The sequence below is a fragment of the Ruditapes philippinarum genome, unplaced genomic scaffold, assembly GCF_026571515.1.
Source record: "Ruditapes philippinarum isolate M1 unplaced genomic scaffold, ASM2657151v2 ctg7163_1_1_1_1, whole genome shotgun sequence".
In the NCBI taxonomy this organism is placed as follows: domain Eukaryota; kingdom Metazoa; phylum Mollusca; class Bivalvia; order Venerida; family Veneridae; genus Ruditapes; species Ruditapes philippinarum.
The window spans coordinates 20,100-42,405 of record NW_026856915.1 but is presented as its reverse complement, the minus strand read 5'-3'; the positions used below and the strand labels follow the sequence as shown (position 1 = coordinate 42,405).

General features: G+C 31.7%; 1 protein-coding gene and 1 long non-coding RNA gene across 2 annotated transcripts; one reads left to right on the top strand and one right to left on the bottom strand.

Annotated features, from left to right (window-relative positions):
- Positions 1 to 2: 2 nt before the first annotated feature.
- On the bottom strand, positions 3 to 2,201 carry LOC132748130 (uncharacterized). Its single transcript, XR_009628223.1, has 4 exons — positions 2,079 to 2,201; positions 1,639 to 1,794; positions 779 to 817; positions 3 to 14 (listed from the first exon to the last, which is right to left on the bottom strand). It is a non-coding gene; the product is annotated as an uncharacterized LOC132748130 (long non-coding RNA).
- Positions 2,202 to 6,755: 4,554 nt separating this feature from the next.
- LOC132748131 (endothelial differentiation-related factor 1 homolog) lies at positions 6,756 to 19,893 on the top strand. The gene is made up of 5 exons (XM_060737679.1): positions 6,756 to 6,940; positions 12,292 to 12,343; positions 12,432 to 12,466; positions 16,945 to 17,038; positions 19,250 to 19,893. The coding sequence occupies exons 1-5, from the start codon at positions 6,863 to 6,865 to the stop codon at positions 19,303 to 19,305; spliced, it is 315 nt and encodes a 104-aa protein (XP_060593662.1). The 5' UTR covers positions 6,756 to 6,862; the 3' UTR covers positions 19,306 to 19,893.
- Positions 19,894 to 22,306: the final 2,413 nt, after the last annotated feature.

Below are 22,306 nucleotides of genomic sequence, written 5' to 3'. Positions count from 1 at the left end.
TTCTCCAACTTCATCTAAATATATTGTTATTTTAATTAAAAGATTCTCTTTTAAATTTGATTTGTTTTCCTTTCGTCAATAAATTGGGAAAAAGCAGTTTAAAATTTTGGTTAAAAAAATGTATCTGTTTTAAAAATTACATCTAAATGTTAAAATGGCAACTTTTTTATATATTATAAAATTTTGGGGGTTTTTTTCAAATGAATTTTTCCATCATCCTTACATTTTTAAAAAACAAACATGAAAGGAATACCAACCATTTTCTTTATCACACGTATCTAGAGACATTTTGAAACATACCGAGGACCCAGTGACTTCTAAATAAATTGAGTTTAGCTATATTTATAAATAAACAGTTTACAAGTTGTATGCACGTTGCGGGGTAGGAAAGCGGCTCGGGTATATAATAAATTATGTATCAAGCACTTTGACAAGAAGACAATTGTGCAATTATAACGTCAAATGTGCACTTTTGACGTTAAACCAATGACATCAGCCAACACCTTAATTGTTATGCAACGCAGTATATAATGCCTTACTCAAAATCTCTAACGTTGATATTAACCCAACATATCTGATTCCAACCGAGACAGACATTTAATTGTAATATTTAATGCATAAAAATGCTTTGTTATTGTGTTATACTAATAATGAATAGCCGAAAATGTGTACATGTACTCTAATAAATAATCTTACATTAAACGATTTTCATGTGTCATTTAAGTTAATAAGTACAAGTACCAGAATGTTAAAATTTCAATTAATTTCAATAACTTACCGTCTAAGTCTAAGACTGCAATTTTTCCTCCATGTTCCGCTAAAATTGACGACACAATTATATACATATAAACACATATTATGTATTACATATAAAAAAATGTAAATATATTTTATGCGAAATACAAAAATTAAAAACAAGAAATTCTCGAAAAAAGTAGAAGCCTTACTAGATATAATTTTGTGGAGCCAAGCGATGATGATTTTACAAAAAATAGTATCTTCGATAAAATATACAAGTCAATGTTAACCGAAGAAAATTATATGCATGTATATCCAAACAAAATGTTTTACATGGAATCAGACAGTAAAGAAGCGAAAAAATATGGAATTTTAAAAACTTCAATGAGACAATATCTATATGAGGCGTGTCACGACAAAACCAACATATTGCGTTTGCGACCAGCACGGATCCAGACCAGCCTGCGCATCCGCGCAGTCTGATCAGGATCCATGCTGTTCGCTATCAGTTTCTCTACTTGTTATATGGTTTGTAAGCGAACAGCATGGATCCTGATCATTACGTTGGTTTTGTCGTGACGCGGCTCATATGATATTTGTGATTTATTGAATACTAATGAGATTTAAAGTGAATTGGTCAGCAATGGGCACAATTTCCATAAATATTTCAAATATTGATAAAAACATTAGAAATTTATCATTTCGATATTCTATTGACATATTTCTTGAAAAAATGTTGATGGAGTTTTTAGCGATTTAGTATGCATATTTGTATGATAAACTATAATATTTTAATCTAGAACAATTCATTATTCATTGTATATCGTAACATACAAGTATGTAATATCGGATTTTATTATATACTCTATAAATAGCTTTGAAAGACTTAATTAATCTTACCCAACACATCCACACAACCACGTCCAATCCCCCTACATCCCCCTGTAACTATAGCAACCTTGTTGTAAAAGCGAAGACCACGAGTTGCATCTGAGTTTGACATTATTTGAGTATGAAAGAAGCAGATGAGTTCAATATTAATACCCCACAGTCACACTGTAACGAAAGAAACGATGATCAATTTAAACGAATGAACATGATACATTATTTTAATAAACGTACTATAGTGTTATGCCAATAGAAAAGTTAAATCAATCAAAGGACGACATTCCCTTCCAAAAAGAGTTTGCTTACGAGTTAGATATTAAGCTATTCGATGGCTGCAGTTCCTCTCGACAGTTTACACGGATAATTCAATATTTTTTTCTCTCGAAAACTTAAAAATGTATAAAGTGCATAACATATTTAAAAGTATGCAGGTAAAGATTAATGTGCATTACCTTTGATATGAAACTGTAACATTAAATTTTCTCCAAGTTTTGCTTAAGTGTTTGCTTTTAGAAGCTATCTATTTGACAGTAGACAGTAGACTGTCTAGTTTATCTGCTCACTTTGACCTGAAGAACATTTTAGAAGACATATCACTATATATAAAGTCTTCTCAGTGTTTGTTTACATGATAACAACAGAGGTCTTCAACGTTAAAGATGCATCTATCTTTAACTAAACAAGATAAAGAATGATATCTAGGATCTAATTCGCAAAGTGAAGTGTTCACATTATTAACAAAAAAACTGCTACATTTTAAGTACAGTGTTGTGCTTTTCATTCAGCTATAAATATAGCATGAAACAAGATTAAAAAATATCAAAAAGGCAGAAAAAAGTGTATTATTACATTGCAATTTCTCTTAACTAGATGATAAGCATTAAATAAATAGCAAGTGCTTGGTCCTTTCCCTCAAACCCCCTTGAAATAAATTGTACGTAGAGAAAGTACAATCCGAAGTTCATTCATGAAGTCAAAAAAAATATTTATATTCGTATTAACTTTATGGATGCTTTGTGCAATAGTTTATATAGAAAAATTACATGTAAAACTAACATGCACTATTTAACTTAACAGGGCGTAATTTAAGGATGCTAAATATTATTAAAACTTTGTATACATGTTTATGCCTATGATATCTTTGTTAACATTTGTTTTGGAAGAGTTTTAGATTAAGTGGTAAACTTTAAAATTAAGCAACATTTACAAGAAGGAAAATTTAAAAAAAAAAAAACTCCAAAAAAAAATTAAACTATCAAAAGAATGAAGAAAAGAACTCATTTGAGCTTATTTTTATTATAAAACTGTGACTGCATATTCTCAGATGAACTTAATTTTTCTAAGTATGCGTTTTTTATTCCATTCACAAAATTGCAGTCTAGACGACGGGACTTATTTACCTTTTTTCCAATGCTGGAAATAAATCCTCGTACCATCTACATTATACGGAAGTGCTTTAGTGCCAAGTGTGTGTTGTTTATTATTTCGAAATTTCGAGTTACTAACTAAATACATACCTCCAAATTTCGTCAAACTTATTTGAAATTACGACATCCGTTACTCGAAATTCTGACTCATAGGCCCAACTTAAATTGACAAAAAGTTAAAAAATGAACTTGTTTTTTATTAATTTTTTATTACATAGATGGTTAAAGAGATATGTGTCTGACAAATTTGGAAAGTTACAGCACTCAAACTCGATTATTATCTGTAGAACAGCCACTGAAACAAATTGAGTACTTTTGCAAAATGTTATTTACGTTACCTTAACTAAACATAAACCAATGGTCATATTAAAGTGATTTGATATATTCTATAAATGTACTTGATACAGATAGTCACTTCGATAACTAATTTGCCAAAGTAACATTACATATTTTATGCACAGGTTTTAATAAAACCGTACACCAAGCTTTAGATGTAATTATCAGTAATAAGTCGTCGACTAAGATAAATTTATAAAAGGTTTATGCTGAAACATATTCATTTTTCCATTCTTTTAAGAAACGAATAGCTTAAGACCGTAAATATTTAGTGAATGCCATTAAGACATTATCTTTTTTATTATATATATAAAAAAAATTATAAAATATCACAAAGTCTATGACTTGGTTTAAAGCTGTTACTAACAAATGAACAAAGTAAAAGAATTGACCAGTTATGGTAACGTAGATTACCTTATATTCAAGGATTTTTATATATGTTATAACATGTTAAACAATAAAATGTTGATGTCATGTCGAGCTTTTGCAAAAGAAAATCAATTAATTCATAAATTGAAATAGAAAAGTCTGATCAAACGCATAAGAAAATCTTTTTAATTTTTAAGCATGATGTTTATTTAAAGTTAAAAAACACAAAAAAAAACAACAAAGCCATTGAATCATTTATTTAAAGCGGCCTTCTGTTTTTCTGAAGGTTTTATATAAAGTCCAATAAAAAAATATGGTGAATAATTATATTTGCCATCATAAATTACAGAATCAATAATTAAACTCCTTGATTCCTCTAATCTACATGTCCGCTATCTATTTGTATATTAGTAAAGCGTGTGATTCGTTTTCCGATTTTCTATTTTTAGAAACAAACATCACCGGCGTTCTATAAAATTAAATAGATCTTTAGACACTGTTTTAAAGTAGTCCTTACATTGATATGTTGCACTTTTCTAAGATAAAATTACTGAAATACTTAATTTGAAAAAAAAAAAAAAAAAAAAAAAAACAACATTTTCGAACAGCGACAGCGTATTTTTCTTTTAAATTGATATTATTTTTCATTTCTTTTTCTAAATACCAGTTTCTGACATCTATTGTGAATATGATTTAAAAGAAGAAACCGTGTAATGTTGAAAAAATAACAAAACTCAACTGTATAATTGTATATGTTTTAACTTTTGTCAAGAGACACTCAAATTTCAAACTTGGGCCTATCATGTGAGAATAGGTGCATAGTATATAAAGGGGGACGCTGAATATCTTTAGCTAATGATACACGTACTAAAGGTATATCAAATGTTATAAAATGATTTGTATCACTTTCTAATTATACATTATGAAGTATAACTCTGACACAGAGTTAAGAAACAACATACCAGTCACGCTACATATATGATACTTGAATATCATTAGAAAATATAACGTATGATAAACAATTGTTAATAACATTACTTCATGTACATCTTAAAAACTGGAATAGAATTTTGCATTTCCCCATTCATTTCATGCCCGTAAAGACAGGTTTTGAATTACAACAAGACATTTTTTTCCAATTTTCTGTTTTCTCGTCTACATAATTGCGATCATTTCCTTTACATTTATTCCTCTCCATGATATTTATACCCAAAAACCAACCTTAAGGTGTCATTGATATGTTCTTTGTACAGTTATTATCATAAAATAAATGGGGTATTGAATCAAGTTTCAATGTAATGAATCTTAATACCGGATATAATGCAATATTTATTTCAGTATAATTGTTTCTTTCTTTTCTGCTAACATATCTGTAAAGTGCATGATACAAGATCTTGTTGACAAAATTAGCTTGTCCGATAAAATGGTTCAACGAGTAGCAGAGGGTTTATTTTTAAAAAAAAGTACACGAAGATAAAATTTTAAAACTAGTGTTTTCATTAATATTTAAAATTTAAGATCCGGCCAAATTAAATAACATTATGTAAAACAACAAACAGCTCTGCTACAATTCCATTTTTATTTGTATGCACTTAATTTTTTTTTTTTAATAAAAAAGTGTTAATTATATTTAATTTACAATTTAGTGAGATATTTAAAAGAAAAAGAAAAGAAAATTGTACAGTATACAAAATGCTTTGCAGACATATTTCTGGTTTAAATAATTAGCTTAGCAGTCTAAGGAAAACCTTTTCAGTCTGTGCATAAGAGCACAGGCAATCGATGTGTGGCTTGAATAGTTTACATGTACTTGACCACGCCCACTTATTTTTATATACTTTGTTTCACTTATAAAATATTTTTTTCATTTAAAATATTTATTAAACATCTTATTTTCAATTTAATAACAAAGGAAAGTTGTTTTTATAAAAATTATCCATCATTACTATATAGTACTATATATTTATTACAACATGTCAGGCTTCAACACCTATTTCCGTTCCCAACTAGAATAAATTGTTCTAGATAGCATATTTTGTGGCATTCCAAGCGAAAATCCTTCCAAGATAATATTGAAAAAATACAATTAAAGGTGTGAGCAAACCAGACGTTACGTAATGTCAGGTTAGGGAAGGCCGGGTAAAGTGGAAAACGGGACAAAATGAAACACCCTCAGAATTTTATTGAGCAAGTTAGTACGTCGTGACGTAATTACTGCTCCTAAAATATGCATTAATTGCCATTTCGTTGAGTAAGGATAGGTAGCTATTTATACTGCAGAGAATGTTTCCGTTATATTATTGTGTGTTTGCAGCAGAGATAGTATTTTATATAGGATTTGAAAATCATTAGAACAAGAAATATATTATATAACCATTGCTGTTATTAAAGCCTTTATTACGTAGTCAAATCGCTTATTAATTAGAAATCGATCAAATATAGTTCATATGTTAATAATGAGAAAATGTAGTTAACAGCAAGTGAGAAATAAACGTTCTTCTTCTTTAAAAACAAACAAGTATTTCATCGATCAGTGACCTGATATAAGTTCGTTTGAGTGAAACAGCATATGGTCGGCGCAAACTGAATTTTTTAGGCATAAAAGCAATCAAGTTTAAGTTAAAATGAAAAAGCTAACATCATTGATATTTTTTTAATTTTAAATTTGAAACTACGATAAAAAAGAGATAAAAGATACTGTATATCAAAAGTTAATATTTCAATATCGTTCAAGATGCCAAAATGTACCTACAATGGTCCGAGCTAGGTGTCTCTTGAGGGCATTTTCCAAAATGTCCAAAAATATCATCCCAAATCTGCTGGGTAAGGAAAATATTATATTTTCAAGAGTACTACGGTATAGTAGCTTTTATTTTCATCTAATAGTAATATGGGTTCAACGATTTAAGGAAATTAAGTTAGATTCTTATACGCAAAAGTCAAATGGACTTTTAAATGTTCCATTAGAATTTAGCGGTGTCATACCTGAAATATAAGTAGTGGTGTTCAGTCTAAACACACATTTCACAAGAACAACAAAACAACACACATTTTTCATCTACAATTGTGTTTTAGCGTCTACTTCGCGTCAAAGAGTGTTAAAAATGGCTGAAGCAAACTGGGATGATGTAACATACATCAGAAAATCTAAGCCAAAGAGTGGAACTTTAAAAACGCAGCAGGTTTAATAAAATGTGACAAAACTAGTAGTAGTTTCGGATATTGCATCATTCTTATAAAACAAATTTTAAACTGTATATTACTCGTTAGACCTGATTTTTTTTTTCAATGTTTACAATACAACAATTAAGCAAATTAAATTAATATTTCATGTAGAGTGTTGAAAATAGGTTAGACTAATTCTTGGTATTCATTATCCTACACGTATAAAAAGTAGTGGCTAGCCGTAAAGTTTTAGCCGTACGTGAGTCACGTAGGATTAGCAAGCGAGCAAGGACTCACTGTATTGGCTAGCTGTTCGGCATTTTCGGAATTATATGGAAGTCGAAAATGCATATGTTATTTTATGACTTTGAGCGAGGATTTAAAAAAAAAAACAGCAATTGTCTTTGTATGTTTACTGTTTAGAGATTAATATGAATAAGGCAAAGCCTCAAAGCGAGCTCGATGTACTCTTAACGTGTATATGAAAAAATGGCTCGCAGTGACAAGTGCTTGTGACTTCACACGTACTGTATTAAATATGGCTGTGTCCCAGTCGTTAAATGAATAACGAGTTTTGAAAACGTTGATAAAACTTTGTTTGTTTATTTTATTTCACTCTATATGTTTTAAATGAAAATAAAGATTATTAAAAGTGAAAAAAATGTAAAACTTTAAACGTTTTCGACATTTAAATAGGGTACTTGATCTGACTGTTTTGCACGTGCTTTTTGGCGCTACATTGTGACGTCACGTAAACAATACTTTAAAGGTCTGTACAGCGTTATCGACTGAATAAAAGATATAATAAATTGGTGTTCGGATTCATTTTCACAGTTATACCATTTTCTTTCATTCTAGATATGTTTCACAGTAAAATTCAACAAAAGAATTGTTTTTATTTATCAAATTTTTCAAACAAAATGGCGTCGTTCAATTTTCATTTTATGTTTTAAAACTGTCATTTGATATTTTATACACAGCTTCACTTATTCTGGTTCCCTGTCCAATAATAGTTCCCATAGACGTGCGCGAATGACCAGTCTACACATCTGTTTTCACTTTTCAGTCAGACTTCCTCAGTTTTTATCGTTATCTTTAAATTCAAAAAGTTGCGATGTGTCCAATTCGGTACTTCAGAGGAAAGTTTTCAAAACCATCACTTAGCATGTACTCACGTTACCGTAAAGCTCGTTTTGGGAGCAGGCTCTTCGGGCCAGCTCTTCATGCTCGCTAATAGCCTTGTTGGCTACAGTAAAAAATAAGTATGAATATCAATCTCATTCATCTCAAGACATCAAGTAAAAATAGCGTTTGGTCGCAGTTAAATAACACCAATTGAAATAGTTTAAAAATTTTGATAATAGTCATTCAGGGTTCGTACAGTCTTAAAAAGTGCTTAAATTTGAGTCTCTTTCTTAAAAAGTGCTTAAAAATGTAAAACAGTGCTTAAAAGTCCTTGAATTTGATTACTCTCTTGAAAAGTGCTTAAAAAGTGCTTAAATTTGCTAAAAATGTGCTTGAAAATGTTTGAATCACAGAATGACATAGTTTTGATAATAATCAACTGTTAACAAAATAAAAAAAAGATCCAATTTAGTATCAAAATCAATGAAATGTTTACTCAATGTAACAGTAAGTGGACAAATTGCAGTTGTTTTGAACTAATCTGTACTTGATGCACCCTTAGTTGTTCTTCTATAATGTTAGAAAATATGTATTTAACAAAAAATGGTGAACAAACTATCTATCATAGGTTGAACTTGAAGATTGTGTCGGTGTATGTGCAACAAATGTGCTTGAAAAATGGGAAAATGTGCTTAAATAGTGCTTAAAAAGTCCTTGAATTTTGGCATTGGATGTCTGTACAAACCCTGTCCTTTTTTGTTTCATTAAGTTTAATTTTCGACACCTCTAAAATGAAACAAAAAAAAAGGAAAATCATTGCTTTTGGGCTCTGATAATTGCGTCAATTACCGACGGTATAGAAGTTTGTCCATCATTAAGGAAAGTTTGCATGTTCCGTGTTCAAAACGCATTTTAAAATTCTATTGTTAGTTCCTTGGTAGGCTTTAATTAAGGCTAATAAATTGTGCTTTTATGTTCGATATCTATCTACTGTATTTGAAAATTATACAATTATTTTTGCTTTTCACAATTTTTTTGTTTTTAGCTCACCTGAGCTTGCTCAGGGTGAGCTTTTAGGATCGGTGAATGTCCATTGTCCGTCGTACGTCATACGTCCACAATTGCTTGTGAACACTCTAGCGGTCACATTTTTGATTCAATCATCATCAAACTTTGTCAGGATGTTGTCTAGGTGATAGCTCGGATGAGTTCGAACACGGCTCATCTGTGATGAAAAACTATGTCACAAGAGCTAAAAATAGAAAAACCTTGTGAACACTCTAGTGGTCACATTTTTGAACCAATCATCATCAAACTTGGTCAGAATGTTTGTCTAGTCAATTGCTTTGATGGGTTCGGACATGGGTCATCTCTGATGAAAAACTAGGTCACAGGGGCTAAAAATAGAAAAACCTTGTGAACACTCTAGTGGTCACATTTTTGACCCAATCATCATCAAACTTTGTCAGGATGCTTGTTTAGATAATACAGTAGCTCGAATGAGTTCGAATATGGGTCATCTCGGATGAAAACTAGGTCACCGGAGCTATAAATAGAAAAACTTTGTTAACACTCTAGCGGTCACATTTTTGCATCAATCATCATCAAACTTGGTCAGGATGCTTATTTAGTTGAAGGCTTGGATGAGTTCGAACATGGGTCATCTCGGATGAAAAAGTAGGTCACCGGAGCTAAAAATAGAAAAACCTTGTTAACACTCTAGCAGTCACATTTTTGCATCAATCATCATCAAACTTGGTCAAGATGCTTGTCTAGGTGATAGCTCGGATGAGTTTGAACATGGGTCTTCTCGGATGAAAAAGTAGGTCACCGGAGCTAAAAATAGAAAAACCTTGTTAACACTCTAGCAGTCACATTTTTGCATCAGTCATCATCAAACTTTGTCAAGATGTTTGTCTAGGTGATAGCTCAGATGAGTTTGAACATGGGTCATCTCCGATGAAAAACTAGGTCACAGGAGCTAAAAATAGAAAAACCTTGTTAACACTCTAGTGGTCACAATTTTGACTCAATTGTCATCAAACTTGGTCAGCAAACTTGTCTAGGTCATTGCTGGGAATAAATCGAACATGGGACATCTGGGATTAAAAACTAGGTCACAGGAGCTAAAAATAGAAAAATCTTGATAACACTTTAGTGGCTACTGTTGTGATTGAAATGTTCTGTTAATTGGTCTGATTAAAGTTTGTTTTGATTATTTTCAAGTCAAGATCGAAACATGGGTCATCTTGGATGAAAAACTAGGTCACACTGCCCAAATATGGAAAAAACCTTGTTAACATTCTAGTGGTCACATTTTCGACTCAATTATCATCAAACTTGGTCAGGATGCTTGTCTGGGTAATTGCTCGGATGAGTTTGAAATCGCATGTGAAACTAGGTCACCGGAGCTAAAATAGAAAAATCTTGTTAACATAGAAAAAACTTGTTAACACTCTAGTTGCTACTGTTTTGATCCAAGTATCCTGGAAATTGGTCTGAAAGTTTGTTTTGATGATTTCCAGGTAAAGTTTGAATATGTGTCACCTGGGTACAAAACTAGGTCGCACTGCTCAAATATGGATAATCCTTGTTAACACTGTAGTGGTCACATTTTTGACTCACCTGTCATGAGACTTGGTCAGAATGCTTGTCTAGGTTATTGTTTGGATGAGTTTGATAAGTCAGGTGGGCGATCTAGGGCCAGCATGGCCCTGTTGTTTTAATGTTCTTTTTATTTATCCCACTCCAATCATAATTATTGGATCTATGTGCTTAATTAACAAAAATCATCTTTCATACAAATAAAACAACAAATCATAATCATGAGGCACAAAATAACATATGCATGTTCGATTTCCATATAATTTTGAAAAGTGCCGTACAGCTAGACAATACAATGTGTCCTGGCTAGTTGTACGTGACTCACATACGGCTAGAACTTTTGGCTAGCCATATGGGACCTTATGGCTAGCCACTTCCTACATCAATTTTAGGAGAGTTTGGTCGGTCAGGGTTGTCATTAGAAACTTAGAAAACACTCTTTGTTGTTTGTGATACCAAACAAAAATGACCACCTCAAGTTCAAAATGGCCCAATTTAGAACATTTTTAATGATGGCCCTGAACTTAAGTCCAAAATACTGGAAATCCATGTTTTCGCCTCTTGAGTATCTTCTAGAACTCTGTGTACTGTTGGCCTAGCCCAACAAATCTTGCACCAGAGCTTTTTATTACATGTGACGACTTTTAAAGACTGACATCGATGTAATATCAGTTTGTAAAATTTGTCTGTCTTGCTGAAAAAGTATTGAGAGCAATTATCAATTATCTTAATTTTGAACTATGGAGAGATTAATCAGTATCATGTGTAACAAATGATTCTTAGTGATCTCATACAAAGGTGCTAATATGATTTGATTTAGATCTGATCATTAATCTGTCCTATAATAGGAAATTCGAATAGTATTCATAATGTCAGATTATTATTGTAATGCATTAAAGTGACTTTATGCTCTTCAAGAGGTATATAAAATAAATGAATGTACAGGTTAAAGTCACAATAACTGTACAGTTTGCTATAATTCCTTTCAGTTTAATAATTGACTTTGCATCAACAACAAATAACTTATGTGGTACAACATAACAAGGAATTTTCTGAAAATTTCCTTAGACTAGAAACTGCTAGGCATTTACCATTAATAATGTTCTATTTATAAAAAGAGTGGGTACAGTCATCATATTTTAGGCAGATTTATATTTACTCCTACATTGTAAACATTTTCCAGTAATAAGTATCAACTGTTGTTCAATCACCATTATAACAGTCAATCTTTTGAAATATTTAGTAAATTCAGCCCAACTTGACAATGAAAAAATTTGCATTATTTTAGGGTAAATGTCACTGCAACTATCATGACTATCATTCAATGATAAATTATTTTTAATCATTGAAGTTCTGATAAAAAAATATTGCTGAAAACTTAATGTAATTTCCATTATCCTATATGATCATTCATTTTTTTTTGCTCTAGAGAAATTTAAAATTCTATAATATGTACATACAGAACATGTAGATCTATATAATAAACATATAAATGAAATACTTTTAAAATAAAATGCATGCATATTTTCATTTCAGTATTTTCACTGTAAAAACTTAATTTGCTCTGCAATTTCAGTATTTTCACTGGTGTATAACATTGATTCATATACAGTACACTAGTGTTTAAATTTTTTTTCAGGCTTTAAACTCTGCACAAAGACAGGGTGTGGCAATTGATACTGAAAAAAAATGTAAGTCATATATAGAGCATTTATGATTATCATGTTTGTATCTTAGTCACATTTTTATTAGAACATACATTCACAATTTATATTACAGGGTATTTGATAGTTTATAATAGTTTATACTACAAGGTACTAGTATTATTTTAAATTTGAAAGCTTTAGGCTTATTTTAACATGAATTAATTTGAAATATGATCAAGACCAAAGCAGGGCTCGGACCAAGGTTTTAACTTCTTTCAACTGATTTTAGTCAAATAAAATAGTATTCTCTTACTCATGTCATCATATTATGATGTGACAATGTTTTCTGTAAAAATGCTAGAATCTTTTCTTGCAATTTATAATAATTTTATGGGACATTTACTACGCTCGCAAGCAACTGGGCTGACGATGAGCCCGGAGCGGTATCTATATAGGTCGGAGTCGTTTTTGCCTGGAAATGAGACAGTATTTTAATTAATAACAAATTTATTACGTCCAAAGTATCGTAGAAGAATGATATAATAATTTTAACACCAAAGTTTATAATGCATATCAGTTAATACATAATGATAATGTCAAGTTGCATGTATCTTATATCATCATACATGTTAACAGATTGGTACTTATTTAAAATGATACAAGGCGAAATGGGGAATTAAGCTTTGCGAGAGGTACCATTTATATGAAAAGAACTATAGATTAACACAAAAATAGATTTCTATAGTGACTAAAAAATTGGTAGAAACAATTCTTTTTGTGCCCCCACTTTAGTGGCGGGCATTTAGACTTACCCTTGTCCGTCCGTCCGTCCTTCCGCACTCACAGGACAGTAATTATGAGGCTAGAGGGACAATAGCTAACTGTTAGAACTTCCGTCCGTCCGTTCTCTTTTGTGTCGCATGTAACTCAAAAAGTATTTGACCTAGAGTCATGAAACTATGTGTAGTTGTGCACCTGGGTATTTTTGTCTGGATATTTTTAGAGTTTTTGCCCTTGACTTAGTAAAATTTTGCAATTTTCAACTTGTGTCGCAGGTAACTCGCAGGTAACTCAAAAAGTAATTGACCTAGAGTCATGAAACTTTACAGGAATGTTGATCAGCATGTGTAGTTGTGCACCTGGGTGTTTTCATCTGGATTTATTTAGTATTTTTAGAGTTATTGCCCTTGACTGAGAAAATTTTTGCAATTTTCAAAAAAGGATTTGGCTCCAAAATTTCCTTATTTTAAAACTTGTCTTCGTTTCTGGTACAACATACGATTGATTCTTTATTAACCTGGTTTGTGATGATTAGTCCAGAAATCAAGATTGTCACAAAGTTGAAGAGTGGGACTGGTGCCATCTGGACTGAGAAATCTTCAGCTTTGGTGTTTTTCTAGTAATTTATGTTAATGCTAAACAAGGTGATAACCTATCAACTTATTAAAAGCCAACAAGTTTTCACAATGACAAACATCCTTTACAGAATAAAAGGTTCTAATGGAAGCTATTTGCAAAAAATAACAATTGCAAATGTTAAGAATTCTAAAGCTAATTTAAGAAAATTTATAATTAAATAACACCAAATAACAATTTTTGGAACAAAGTTCAAAATAGAAAAATAAAACTGAAATATTTGAAATCTATATTTAAAGACAAAATTTTTGATATTAATTTTAACTATTAAAGTTAATTAATTTTTACAAAATGAATTTTTAAAACATTTCATCTATTTACTTTATATGATTATTAATTATGATGTATTACTTAATTTTATATAATAAAAAAGGCACATCATAATAATAGCATGAAGTGTACTGTGCTTTCAGTAATCATGACTTATACTTATATTGGAGTGTATTTCTGTTGACATTTCTGTTCATTTATGATATCTGCCGACTCTGCCTTCAAAGTACAGTTTTCAGTTTAACAATGAAATTGTAATTGGTTTAGTTAAGAGCCTGGCCTGAGCCTGCACATATGACCATATCGGAGAGAATCTGATTTGTTATCCAGGGGCCTCTGGTTTGATCCTTGGGCAAGGCAAAATTTCTCAGTGACAGTTGATGCTTGACATAACATGTTGAGTCTAACATTTGGTCATTTTATGACAATGCCATTGAAAAAGACCATGAGGGATTATTGGGCAGTCACTTGAGAAAGAAATGGGTAGCTGACATCACCGGTTGTTCTACTCAGGTGCTCGTTGGTGCCTGAAATGATGTACGGAAGATCTCCTGAGGTCTTTCTTCACCAGTTAAGCTTAAAAGTAGCCATAATGACCTATACTATGTTTGCGTGACATAAAACCAAATAAAAGATAGGTAAAAATAAAACTATTAGTCAACCAGGAATGCTGGGTAAGTGGATTAATTACTGAGACCAAAAATGCATAAAAAGCCAAACAATCTTCTTTATTTTAAATTTTCATTTTCCCCACCCCAAAAAAGGAAATTTTAAAACAGTATTTTACTTTTTCTGTTTTTTTAAAAATAGTCTGGAGGTCTGAAAAACAACATGCACCACTAAAAAACCGCAACCGATAGAGAACGGGGCGCATCCGAGATGTGGCCCTCGATGGTGTAAATATTAAAATAAAGACAGGAAAAGGTGGACACAGAAAAGTTAGTATGATGTCATAAAAATTTAAACCCTTCCCTGCTTATTTCTATAATGGATTTTCCAGCTTTGAAGTTAAAAACAGTCCATTAAAAGTTCAGGTTTAATATAAAAAAAAAAAAAATTAAAGCTCCCAAAGATTAGAGCCGGGTCGATCCCCCAAAATAACAAAAAAATTTTAATTTTTCGTAAAAAATGATACATTTTTTCAAAAGGGCATTTGCTCTATGTCTATTTTTTACAAAAGTACAATACAAAGTTAAAAAGCACAGGGGTTTTGTAAATTATATTCAGAAATTTGTTGGAGAAAAAATACAGGGTTAAAAAGTTAAAATTTATCTAAGTTTTTGTAAAATTTTAAAACAGTAAAATTGTGTTGTTTCGGAATTCATTAATATTATGATTGCTTCTCGAAATGTAGTAACATAGAATGTCACTGTTATTAAGACACATGAATATTGTTGATGATATTTTAAATAGGGTTTTAACTGTTTGGCAATGATTTTGTCATATGCCATTAATTAGCTTTAAATGAAAAATACCGACAATTTTCTTTTGGAATCATTTTATTTTTTTTTTAATCAAATATTTTTTTTTTTGAAATCACACTGGAAACAATTAAAAAATAACTATCTCTTTGCACAAAATTAACCCTCTCCGACATTTCAAGGATTTATACCCCTCTTTATCATGGAGTTTATTGATCAGTTAGGAAAGAGGGGTTAAATCCCTCGAAAAATGTTAAAGACATTTATAACTTTGTGCAGGAGAAAGATATTATTACAAATAATTTTTTTGCAGCAGATATTTAGCTTTATACACTTGAAGGGTTGGAAAACATGTGTATAGATGCCTTGACAACTTAAGATAATCAGACAAGCCACACAAACACGAACATTTAGTAATTTAATTTAATTGCAAACGTTTCGGCTATATGCCTTCATCAGTGCAAAACATAATAAAATTACCGGAAGCGACGTCATAACGGAACACGCGTTAAACGCGCGAAAAACGTTATGGCGTTTTGCGGCAAAACTATGATAACATGTAGAAACAAATATTTATGCTATAAATAAAGCTGGTACATGAATTAAAATGGATCAACAGTGATACAGATGTCTATTAGACAGTGTTAATAAAAATAAGATAATAGACAAACATATTAAATATTCATGTAACATATTATAAATCAAACAATACTTTATTATTTAGTCCATTTGGAATCATAGTATTTAATTTATGAATCCAAAAAGATTCTTTACATAACCGGTCCATGTTGTTGTCTATAATTTCTATAGGTAAAAATGAAAAATCTGACAATGAACACTTATTATCGTTTGATCCGAAATGGATCGCAACATGTGAAACTGGATTTACGTCACAATTTCTTATATCAAATCTATGTTTATTCATTCTGCATGATACATTTTGATTAGTCTGACCTACGTATTGCTTTTTACAGCCTTTACATGTAATGAGGTAAATTACATTACGCGTAGTACAATTAACATCATTGTGTAAATCAAAAAAAACTACCTGTTATGCTGCTATTAAATTGGGAACCAACAAATTATATTGTTACAATGTGAACATCTACTTCGTAAACATTGGCTAGAAAAAAATGTGCGATCAAGTAAAGCACTTCTAATAAGATAATCTCGAATGTTTTTAGGACGTCTATATGCTAAAATAGGTTTGAACTTGTTATGTATATTTTTTAACGCTTACCTTATCAGACAAAAGTAATAGATCCCAATATTTATTTAAGATTTCACCAATATTAGGCAGAGATGTATTAAAACATTTTTTTTTTTTTTTTTTTTTTTTTTTTTTTTATGACAACTTAAGGAAAGATAACAAATTAGAAGAAAAGAAGTTAAACAACAACAAAAAAAGAAAATTGATTTTACCTTATATAATATAATCATTTGAGGATGAAAATGTTTATACAGGATTATAATTAATGTGATCACCAAGAAAAGTGGTATATTTTATTTAAAATTAATGAAATACTAATCTTGTTCCAGAAAATCAATGAGAAGCCGCAAGTGATAAACGAATATGAATCTGGTAAAGCTATACCTAATAACATTATCATGTCCAAGTTGGAGCGTAATTTGGGTAAGCTATATACTCTATAATTTATTACCTTAAACATATACCTACTTAATGAGTCTGTAAATTCTTAAATTTGGGAAAGTTTAGATATTATTGTATATTATGGCATTGTGTGGTTTTATATAGCATTAAATGCTATAATATTACTTTAATTTTATCATGAAGGCATAGGGATTAGGCTAGCTACATTTTACAAAATGAAAACATTCATTGTATCAAGAAAAGTTACAGTCTATTTCTGAGCACCTCTTTTATGACTGGGAAGGGAATTCACATTTGAAAATTGTATTGGAAAATAGGAGATATGAAACAAAGGTGAAAATTGAAATTGTATTTTTAAATTAGAATAGGCAAAATATGTTTTTAACCAATAACTTGTGGTTTTAAACTGATTATTTATTTCACACAGAGTGTTTTTGTGTTGTATTGGAATTTAGATGCTGATATACAAAAAATGTAGCATGAATATAATAATTCTTGGGTCTTATTCACTGTTGTACAGCGTCCACCGGATATAGCCCCTAAAAACACCGAAAACGAAAGTAGAAAGCTGCACAACGAGTACACCCAAGGTAATGTTTTAACTTATTTCTTCATCATAACTTCATCGATTTTTCCAAACTAAACAATATCGTGAAGCTAAATATGTCTAGTTTTAGAGCAGTGTTTGCTTTTGCCTGCAAATTAAATACTTTTTGTTAAATTGGTGATAAAATGTAGCGTATTTGTTGACATTTGCGAACGATGTTGATATTTACCACTAAATCAAGCACAAAACGCATTTGCTGTATCAAATTCCGCCGTTAATACAAACTATAGTCATCCCTCTACTTATATTTGAGTTTTCACCCTTCAACTCGAGCTGCTTTTAACAAAATTTGCGAAAAACTGCCTTGCCTTGTGTACAGAGTCTAGCACGGATGTGTACGGGGTGTAGATGGAAAAGTGATGCGATTGTACGGGGTGTAGTAGGTAAACGAATGTCATTTCCTGCAAAATATATTCAGTACCAGAGCATATACACGTGCGCTGATGGAGAAAACGATTTATGTCGGGATCAGGGATTGTCAAGTGAATGATTTTAATTTTATTAAGGATAAAAATGTTTAATTAAATTGTCAACATGTTACGCAATATGTATATTAATTGCAGTAAAAAGTTTCCGTCCTGCTATACCACTTTTTATGCGTGACTATATTATATATTATATATATATATTATTATATACTATTATATAAGGCGGCTAAAACTGTTTTATAGAAGACAGTGCTAATGCCGTTTTGTAGAAAATGACAGTCCTGCATAATCTTTTAATCAATTTTCGACCTCCTGTCTTATGTGTAGGTAAGTTATACATGTATATAAATAAATTCCCATTCGGGCCATTTCCATTCAGCGATTTGGTCAGAAGACTCCTCAACATGTCTTATAAATACCGACAGACACTATTCAGCTGATGGTTGTGATGGTATGACAATAAAAATTAAACGCAGCTATACTGTTAGGCTCAAAAACACTAAAAACATAAATTATTTACCAAATACCTCTGTATCGTCCTCTAACCTATCCATGTTTAGTCTGATATGAGATTATTTCCAATTAAAAATAATAAGAAAGACTATACTTTATAAATATGTAACTGCTAGACACCGTTCACATCTACTAGACCCTGTACATTAAACTACTACACTCCGCTCACTTAAATTTGTTTTCTTTGCTAGACTCTGTACACAAGGCAAGGCAGATTTTTGCGAATTTTGTTAAAAGCAGCTCGAGTTGAAGGGTGTAAACTCAAATATAAGTAGAGGGATGACTATAATTTGTGTAAAACGGCGAATTTAGATACAGCAAATGCGTTTTGGGTTTGATTTAGTGGTAAATATCAACATCGTTCGCACATGTCAACAAATACGCTACACTTTTTTCGCAAAGATAACAAACAGTAGTCAATGTGCAGACAAAAGCAAATATTGCTCTAAAACCAGAATCATTAAGCTTCACAAAATTGTTTAGTTTGGACAAATCGATGAAGTTATGATGAAGAAATAAGTTAAAACATTACCTTGGGTGTACTCGTTGTGCAGCTTTCTACTTTCGTTTTCGGTGTTTTTAGGGGCTATATCCGGTGGACGCTGTACAACAGTGTTATTGGTTGTTGACAATGGCTGTTGAAAGGCAGTACTGATCTATGTTGTTTTTTTTTTTACTTACCAGGTATCAGGCTTCGAGGTAAGGACAGAGGAAAGCCTTTCGGAGGACCCAAACAGTAGCTAAACTGCTAAGTAACCATGGAAACAAGTCAATGCTCCTTGGATACTGAAACTCACTTTGCATTGTATTTTCATTCTGGCATATTTAAAATTTACTTCTTTAAAAGAGTTAGATGGAAAATAGAAAGAATAATATGTTAATATTTTATCAATGTTCCAATGTTTTACGTTTGGGTATATACTTTATATATTATACACATGATGTATATGCAAGGCGAATGGGATTGAAAACTGTTGCTTTTTTATATATATGTACAGTGAAAGTTGTCAGAATTTAAAGTGTTTTTAAGATAACATATTGCTTTGATGCCATAATGCTTATAATGGGATTAGTTACTTTGATATTGAAAAATGTTTTTGGTAATTTTTGTTTTTCCTTTTTCAACAGATATTTACCTTAATATTAACATAAATATAAGCATGAGTTGATAACATTCTTATGGCAGACAACATTTTGGAGTTTTTTATTTCATGGATTAATGGAAGTGGATATTCTTCAGGCAGTTCACATTGTAAAAAGTTCACAGGTTGTACGTTTAGCAGCTTGTTCAGTTCTAAATAAAACAGCTTTTTATCATCCATTAAAAAGTGTTGTTCCTTTATTGGTATGGCATAAAGTGACAATGTGCCGAAGGAATCATTTAGTTAGTGAACACGTGAAAGTCAAATTAAGTTTACATTTAGCCATAATTGCTTTTAAGTTTCAATTTTAGCACACCAGAGCACAGAGTGCTCAAGGTGAGCTTTTGTGATCACAATTTGTCCGGTGTCCATTTTCAACTTTTTTTTCAAACGATCTCCTCTGAAACCACTGGGTCCAATTTGATAACATTTTCCTGGGATGTTCCTAGCATAAAGTTCTACTGAAATTGTTCAAATGGTTCGGCTTTATTGAACATCTGGGTTGGAAGGGCTGAAAAATATATTTTAAAAGTAAAATCTTTAAATTCATCTCTGAAAGTGCAAGGTCTAGAGCTTAGATATTTTGTGTGTAGCATCATTGTATGAAACTCTAGTGGGCTCATGGCTTTTCCTTTAATAGTACATTGTAAATACTTTACAAATCTTCTTGAAAACTACTAGGGCTATATCTTAGATAGTTAGCATGGTACATTGTGTGGTGGATCTCTAGAAAATTGTTCAAATTATAGCCCTTGTGTTAAAATTGATCCCACCCCAGGGGCGTTCTCCTTATATGTACGAGGGTTGTTCGGGAAGTTCTGAGAATTGTTTTATAGCACACGTTGTAGTCGGGTTAGCGTAAATATAAATATATACGCATTTATTTCAATATATACTGTACAGTATCTGAAAATATCATCATCATACACACAGAAACTAAAACATAATAAAAATAGTAAATAACCATATAACAAACATCCGGAGCACGCCGACGTCATTTGCAACGTTATGCGACGTTAAAGTCCATCAATCGTCGCACCTTTTCAACATAGTCACCTGCAATTTCGATGCATTTCCTGTGTCGGCTGATCCACTTGTATGTTTCCACATACCAGCTATCGGTAAAGGACGAGACTATAGCTTGAGTATGCTTAACAAGATCGTCAGCTGAGTCAAAGCGTTTTCCACGCAGCTGTGATTTGAGCTCCGGGAACACACGGAAGTCCATCATAGCGAGGTCCGGGCTGTATGGAGGGTTTCTTCCTTCTTTAAAACGAGCATGCCATCTATACACTTTAGCCGGACTGCATTTCTTGTATTTTCCTGTAGAATTGATCATTTTCATTGTTTCTGTGGAAGACTTTACCAGCGCAACACAAAATTTCACGATGCTTCGCAATTCAACGTCACCTATCGACGTCATGTTGTTTACTCAGTGGCTCTGGGCAACAACTTTAAAACAATGTTGATCCGTTGAGAATTTAAATAACGTTATGATATTTTCAGGAAATGACGTCATGACGTTCCGCTGCTGACCAGCGTTTTCGCGCATTTTTTACGTTATCAAAATTACGAAATATTAGTGTAGCGCGTTATACCTTTCTTTAGAGTCAGACTGCTCCGGTGCGGCGTTATAGTGTTGCTATGGTTACTGCTATTTCCGGCTATTGTTGTCTGATTTTATTCAATTTTTAGGAATAGTTCCTTGATATGCTAATCTTAGTATGTGCAAAATATTACGTCTTAGAAACAAAAAATAAAGGAGATATGACAAAATTCCCAGAACTTCCCGAACAACCCTCGTATATAGTAAAAACTTAATAAAAGAAATTCTTCTTCACTAAAACAAATAGGTTAAAGCTTAGATGTTTTAGCATGAAACATGGTTTAGTGGACCTCTACCAAGTATGTTCAAATTGAAGCCCTGGTGTCAAAATTGGTACTGCCCCAGGGGTCAAAAAGTTTATATAAACTTGTATCTGTAGCAAAGTACATTATGTAAATGTTATCAAGTTTCTTACAATACAAGCCATGGGGACTAAAGTAGCTCAACTCTGGGACAGTCATGGATTTTCCTTGTATGTAGTGTATATAGTAAAATGTTAAAAAATTCTTCGTCTTAATAAACATGAAAGCTTAAGCCTAGATATTTTTTTATGAAACATTGTCAAGTGGACTTCTGCCAAGTTTTTTAAAATTATAGCCTTGGATTCTATATTGGCCTCACCCTGGGGGTTCCTCAATTTTTGTGTTGCCTCTACGGCGTAGTGGCGACATATAGGGATCACTTCTCCGTCGTCTGTCCGTCCGTCCGTCACAAACCTTGTCCGGACTACTCATAACTACTGGTGCAATTTCATGTGCATATTGTCAGCATTTTCCGGTTCAATGATTTTTGTAAGAGTTATGGCCCTTTAATAATTTTTATTTTTAAAGTTTGTCCAGACTACTCTTATACCACTAATGCAATTTCAATGAAACTTTACAGGATTGATCTGTAGCTCTCCGGTTGAATGATTATTGGCCAAGTTATGGCCCTTTGATAAAAAGGTGTTTTTTTCTGTGTGTTGCCTGATACACAAAAGCTTGTTCGAACTAC

Excerpts from the sequence above, each read along its gene's own strand:
- LOC132748131 (XM_060737679.1), top strand. The coding sequence starts at position 6,863 with ATGGCTGAAGCAAACTGGGATGATGTAACATACATCAGAAAATCTAAG. Across the intron at positions 12,344-12,431 it reads AATTGATACTGAAAAAAAAT|GGTATTTGATAGTTTATAAT; the intron begins GTAAGTCATATA and ends TTTATATTACAG. Across the intron at positions 12,467-16,944 it reads ATAATAGTTTATACTACAAG|AAAATCAATGAGAAGCCGCA; the intron begins GTACTAGTATTA and ends ATCTTGTTCCAG.